The sequence below is a fragment of the Diorhabda sublineata genome, chromosome 4, assembly GCF_026230105.1.
Source record: "Diorhabda sublineata isolate icDioSubl1.1 chromosome 4, icDioSubl1.1, whole genome shotgun sequence".
NCBI classification, from domain to species: domain Eukaryota; kingdom Metazoa; phylum Arthropoda; class Insecta; order Coleoptera; family Chrysomelidae; genus Diorhabda; species Diorhabda sublineata.
The window spans coordinates 4,781,525-4,788,006 of NC_079477.1; the positions used below are offsets into that span (position 1 = coordinate 4,781,525).

The window sequence follows — 6,482 nt, forward strand, 5'->3', positions numbered from 1 at the left end:
ATTATTTGATTTATAGATGGTTATATAGAACAGAGGTGATAATAAAATAAGTTTTATTGAAAAAAGCATTTGTGTATACCTTGTGAACGAGCTTTTGAAGTTGTTGGCAGCCTTGTTTAAATTTTCGATCGATAAGACATCTTTTTGACAGTATGACAAGGAAAACGGATTTTTTTGTATATTTTTTAAAGTTATTCGAGAATTTTTACCTAGGGTTTCGTATTTAAAGGGTTTATTTTTAATCGAAGATATATTTTTAATGTCTTGAAGCGTTTTATTTATTTTCGAGATCATTTCTCAAGGTATTCCATTCATATTTATAATCTAATTTATTAATATTTGTTTGTTTATTTTTGTTTCACTAGATATGAAAACAAAAAAAAACTAGAAATTAGAAAAAGTAAATCCCTTTTTAGGATATAATGAACATGGACATTAGAGATGATGATGATTTTCAAGCATCTCTTGAGCCTATGGTTATTATAAATGATGAAGAAAGTTTAAATGAGGTATAAATATACGTGTGATGTTGCATGATAGCATATTTTTATGCATGGCAACTTTTTTGTAGATCGAAAAACAAAGGAATAGGCTTTCACATCATTGTTTGAAATTTATTTTACCGTTTGATTTTATTGATATAGGTATCTAATTTTTATTTTTGCTTTAATTTCAATAAGAGTTGTGCCCTATTGAATTTGTGGTGATTACTTTTTAATCGCTAGTTAAAATGAGATTTTTTTTAGAATTGCAAAGATAATTTATCTGGTCACAATAATACTGATAATCATGAAATAATTAATTATATTGGTCCAGAAATATCAATTATACCAGTTAGAAAAAGACAGCAATTCAAAATAAAACTTTTTGCTCGCGAATATTCACCGTCTAGAGATGATACCAGTGATAAAGTTCAAAGTATAACAAGGTAATCAAACGATAAGTGAAGAATTTACAATTAAATAATTCCTATTTTTTTAAAGAAATACTCGCGAAAAAGTTCGATTAGTAACAAAAGATGAAGCACAAAATGCAACTGAAACATACACCAAAAGAAAATCTAGTCCTTTGGAAAAATGTCCAATATGTAAGAAATATTTCAGAAGAATGAAAACCCACCTTTTAAAACATGAGATATTAAATAAAGCCCCAGAGGAAAGATTATTTTGCACTTTGTGTCATAAAGTATTTAATACTCAAAGTAATCTTCTGATACATATGAGAAGTCACAGTGGGGATAGACCTCATATTTGTGAAGTTTGTAATAAATCATTTTCACAAAGCTGCAACTTGGTTAATCATATGAGAGTGCATACAGGTAAAAGTTTTTTCATTTATTATTCCAGTGAAGGGTAACTAATTTTGTGCTTTTTAGGAGAAAAACCTTTTAAATGTCCCCATTGTGATAGAGCGTTTACCCAATCAGGTAATCTTAATAATCATATTAGATTGCATACCGATGAAAAACCTTTCAAATGTCATTTTTGTGACAAGGCTTTCGTTCAATCAGGAAATCTCAGTTCTCATATTAGGAATAATCATAAATTTGACAATATGCCATTTCAATCTTTGGCAAGTGTAATGTAGTTATTTCTATACCTAATTTTCTCTTTATTTTGTACAAGAAGGGTGATACTAAAAAAATTTATAACATACCTTTATGATCTCTTTAGTATTTATGACAAATTAGATTAATGGCACATGTATTCTGCAATAATCTTGTTCTATAATTGATTTAACTTTTTTGGATTTTATTTCACCTTAAAATTATTAATATAATAGTTTTTTCATTGAATACTTTGTTTTTGAATCATCAGTTTTCTGCTTTATCAAAAATATTATTTCAATTTTTACACATATAAACTGTGGAAATTCAACTAAAGCATATCAATGCACAGATTGCTTCCAGTGATTGTAAATCTCCCATCTCTTCATATAGTATTGGAAAGAGAGGTGGCAAAAACTACACTCAAAATGATTAGAGAAGGAATCAACAAGGAAAAACCGTCCTCAAAAAATTACCACCCAATCTGGGACATGGCTTAGAACAAAATACTAAAATAGTTTAGCTTTGAGAAAATATTTACCTCAATACTAAGCTGTAGAAGCAAATGGAATCAAAGCACCATATGAGAAATAAACAGAATTGCCATTAAATGGTATATGGATGGTTCCAAAACAGCAGAGAGAACTGGAATAGAAATGTAAGGGCCTACAACCTAACACTCTGAAAGCCTCAGCAACGCCCCAATCAGTTTATAAGTAAAAATATATGCAAATGAAAAATGTCTCTAGAATAATCAAGAAAGGATTTATCTCAAACAGATCATGATCCTCTCTGATGACCAAGCATCCAACTGGCTTGGGAAGTATGGATAGTGGATATTGGATAGTATGTGAAAAATTTTTTTTCAGTCATGTTCGTTTTATTTAATGTATTAGAATCACTCTTCTTGTCATTGATTTTGCATATCAGTTTTAGACTGTGTCTCTGCATAGTGGAGACTAATAAAGATATGCTGAAATAAGCCTTAATATTTTATTATATAATAGATATACAATAAATTAATCTGTATATTGGTCCAAAATATAATTTGATATTAAATAGAAAAAAACAAGCCATATAATTAACTTATTACCGTTTATGTATTAACAGAGGTGTAGCCACAGAACATACCCTAAGAAGAAATGCAAACTTAGTTGTTATTCAGTGGGAACAACATTTTTATTACATTAGTGTCGCGATTGGTAGGTTGAAAAACTAAATTTGTGTTGCCAAGATTTACATACAAATTGACTTTCTTTTTGGTATGTTCTGTGGGTGTAGCTTTTATTAATGTGGAGAGGTCTTGTTTCTTTCATTTCCAAAATAGCAGTCTGAAGGTAGTTACAAAGGTTAAAGAAGAGCTTCTTGAGATAAAAGTCATCAAATCTGTTAGATACATATGGTAAGTTTTAGGGACCTCGCTTAACTACGTCACTGGTATAATATTTATAATTTTTGGTATTGAATATAATTCATTTTTGATTTTATACGAATTTATTTTGTTATCATGTAAATTGTGTGCCATATACTATTGATCTCTCCTAGTTAGTTATTTAATGTTAAGGATATCGATGAAATACTATAGATATTTTTTAAATAAAATTAAAACAATAATTATTCTTAGAATAAGCAGATGTAAGTTCCAATTTCGAAAATCATTTTAGTTTTGAATAGAATTCAAAATATAAATGTTTTCATTAGCCTTCCCTGTTACAATTCAGGACCAGAAGTAACAAAGTGTCACAATTATTAACTCATTAGCCCCCTTTTCATTTTTATATTTACTGGTCTAAATTAGTTAAGATTAATAATAAAAATAATTATTAACAAAAATAAATTTATTCAAAACAATTAGCCCCCTTTTTCTTATATTTATCGGTCTAAATTAGTTGAGATTAATAATAAAAATAATTAGTAACAAAAATTAATCTTTCGAACCCATTAGTCCCCTTTTTATCTTTATATTTACTGGTCTCATTGTATTTGGAGTGTTGGCAATTTTTCTGTTTGATAGGATATAGTCGATAGTACACTGAACTTGTCTCTAAAAATATCTTATTTTGTGAAAAATTGGTACTAAGCCCCTTTGGTACTTCTGCTCCTTAATTATAAAATTTACTTCTTCATCTCTAGAATTTTTATGACATTTCTAGCGTCAGGGTATTGGGGTTTTAGTATTCACTCTCCTTTTATCCAATTTTTTTACTTTCATTTCTTGTATTATATTTCTCTTTCTCCCTCTTTCCTATGCTACATGTTCTAGACTGTTTTCCTGGGCCTTAATTTCCTTTATTTAAAAGTTATATTCTTTTAAATTTAATCCCTCACAGTTCATCTGCTATTAGTATAAAAATGAATAAGAAAATAAAAAATTGAAACCCAAATGAAAATAACTTTTATCAAAATAATGATTTTTGACTGATTTGATATCTGTAAGAACTAATTTTTAAAAGTTTTAAAAAGACTACTTCGAATATCTATTATTATTTTAATGATATCATATATTGTCATTTTTTTTCACTATTCATTTAACTTTTTTTCTATATTTTTATACAGGTTATAGCCTATGTTATCTAATTTGATTTTTATGACCAACATTTCTTTATCAATTACTTTATCGTTAATTTTATTTAAAAAAAAATATCAAATATTTGAATTTCGTACTCAAAAAATCTAAAGCTGATACATATGTTACCCTGCTCTGTATAAAAAATACGAAGTATGGCTATTAAATAACGAGACTGGTTACGAAAAAGGGTTTTATTATAAAAATTATTCTTCATTCGAATGCTCCCCTTCAATATACTACCCTCCCCTCGCCACACACCTTTCCATACGTTTTTTCCATTGATCGAAGCAGTGCTGGAAGTCTTCTTTGGTGAAGGCCTTTATGGGCTCTGCCGTTTTTTGCTTTACCGCTTCCATAGACTCAAATCGGGTACCTTTCAAAGCAGATTTTTTCTTCGGAAACAAAAAAGTCACCAACTGATTGTTTTTCTAAAGGGATTTATCTTGGAAAGTATCGTAATTTTCTGTTCTGTTTATCTAAAAGCACATACAACTTTTATCTTGAAATATTTATTAGTTCATGCCAAGTACCAGTTCCTAATGGATTAAAAAGAAATTAAAAATAAAAGAATTCTTGATGATCTGACCACAAAACTGGAATTATTACGATGGTTCTGGTTAAAATTTTTTAGCAATGATTGGAATATATATAAATAAAACATAGTAGAACGATTTGTTTGTTGAATTCATCCAAGTTTATCTTATGTTTCCAAATCTTATTTCTTTCAATATTTTCATATATGAATTATACAAATAATAATAAACTGATTATTAGGTTCCCTGATATATACTTTGTTGAGACGCACTGTATCAAACGTGTATATTATGCTAGTCATACCTGAATACTAGGGTGGGTTAAAGAAAAAATTACCTTTTTTTTTAACAAGTGACAGGGAACAATGGGTTGCACCTTGAAAAAATTCCACCAAATATGAGCTCCTAATTTTAGTAGGAAGATTCTCGGCATCGCAATTTTTTATTTTCTTAGTCCAATTGAAAGACAAATGTTTTTGAAGAATTTTGTGGGCAGTTTAATGCAATACAATCATCTAAGACGTCACCTTCACACCATGGGCATCACGGATGATCCGGAGTGCCGCTGGTGCATGGAGGAGGACGAAACGGTTTAAACACCTGGGCAAACCCCACAACCTGCCTAATTACATCAAAGGGTTCAAGCCAAAGCGCCTGATCGGTTTCCCAAAGGACATTGGACTTAGTGGTGACTCAAGTGGGGCTCGAAGGGCCTATGTGCTCAATGGTTTCACGGCCGTCCACACCTACGAATTATGAACTATGAATGCAATACAAAAAAGTTTTTCAGTGAATCTCGCCATTTTAATGGTTTTGAAGATGTAAATTTGATTATACTAAGACCAATTTCATTTTTGCTCAGGAATTTTATACCTCTTCAATAAATGAAATTAATTGCTTTATCAAAATTGTATTTTATGTTTTGGCGATAAAATTAAGGGATCAAAAGATTTTAAGAATTTATTTTCTGATATTATTTCTTGAAAAATAAACAAAAAAATAAATACTTTTTAAAAAATACAAATACCCTATTGAAATTTTTCGATTATTTGATCAAAAACTCGTAAAACAGTACACATGACACAAGTTTGATTATTAATATCTTTTGAAGATTTAATTTAATCGCTTGAAAAAATTTTTGACTTTATAAATTCATAAACAAAAATGTCTTAATCTTGTCTTAATAAAACCTAATCATGAATATCATTCAAATGGTTAGGCTCACGGAAAAAAAAAAAGATAACTTTTTTGGAGTTCGTTAAATTTCTTATGAAACTATTTAAAAACATTTTTCTTTTTAATTAATTTTATTTTATTTAATTAATGATGAGTTATGAATTTTTTCCCATTTCATATTTGGCGAAAATTTTTTTAAGGTGTCTAGCTATTTTTCCGTGTCACTTTTTGAAAAAAGATATTGAATTTTCCTGACCCACCCTACTGAATACCGATTATATAAAGAATGTTCCTTGAGTGTGAATTGTATATATAGTGAAAAAATAAATAATATAATTTATAAAGTGATTCATATTGTACTTTTGCATGATCAAGTAATGTAGTTTTATATCTATAATTAATAAAATTTTGCTTAAGGTGTTTTTTAGTTTCTTTTCTTAATTATATCCTTCTTATCTTATTTAGAGCAAAAATATCTAAATTACAGAACCATAGAGATGATATTGAATACCTGCAGAATAATTTCTTGCAATATGTATGGTGTTTACATGGAATAATACAATTTTTTTGAGCAGCTGTCAATAGCAGCCCTCTAAAATCAAAAATAAATCAAATGAAACTTGGTTTATGCAGCCAAAATTAAAATTAACATCCAACT

The 6,482-nt window shown here is 28.6% G+C and overlaps 1 protein-coding gene across 2 annotated transcripts; it reads left to right on the plus strand.

Moving 5' to 3' along the window:
* Positions 1-166: 166 nt before the first annotated feature.
* On the plus strand, positions 167-6,244 carry LOC130442616 (zinc finger protein 430-like). Of its 2 annotated transcripts, none has more exons than XM_056776894.1 (5): positions 167-302; positions 417-509; positions 747-928; positions 984-1,318; positions 1,376-6,244. In XM_056776894.1, exons 2-5 carry the CDS (start codon positions 423-425, stop codon positions 1,585-1,587), a joined length of 816 nt encoding a protein of 271 aa, XP_056632872.1. In that variant the 5' UTR covers positions 167-302; positions 417-422; the 3' UTR covers positions 1,588-6,244. The 2 variants fall into 2 exon arrangements, with proteins under 2 accessions (XP_056632872.1, XP_056632873.1); XM_056776895.1 differs by having other exon boundaries at positions 199-302; positions 366-509.
* Positions 6,245-6,482: the final 238 nt, after the last annotated feature.

Coding starts and splice junctions, on each gene's coding strand:
- LOC130442616 (XM_056776894.1), top strand. CDS start 423: ATGAACATGGACATTAGAGATGATGATGATTTTCAAGCATCTCTTGAG. Junction 510..746: donor ATGAAGAAAGTTTAAATGAG/GTATAAATATAC, acceptor GATTTTTTTTAG/AATTGCAAAGATAATTTATC. Junction 929..983: donor AAAGTTCAAAGTATAACAAG/GTAATCAAACGA, acceptor ATTTTTTTAAAG/AAATACTCGCGAAAAAGTTC.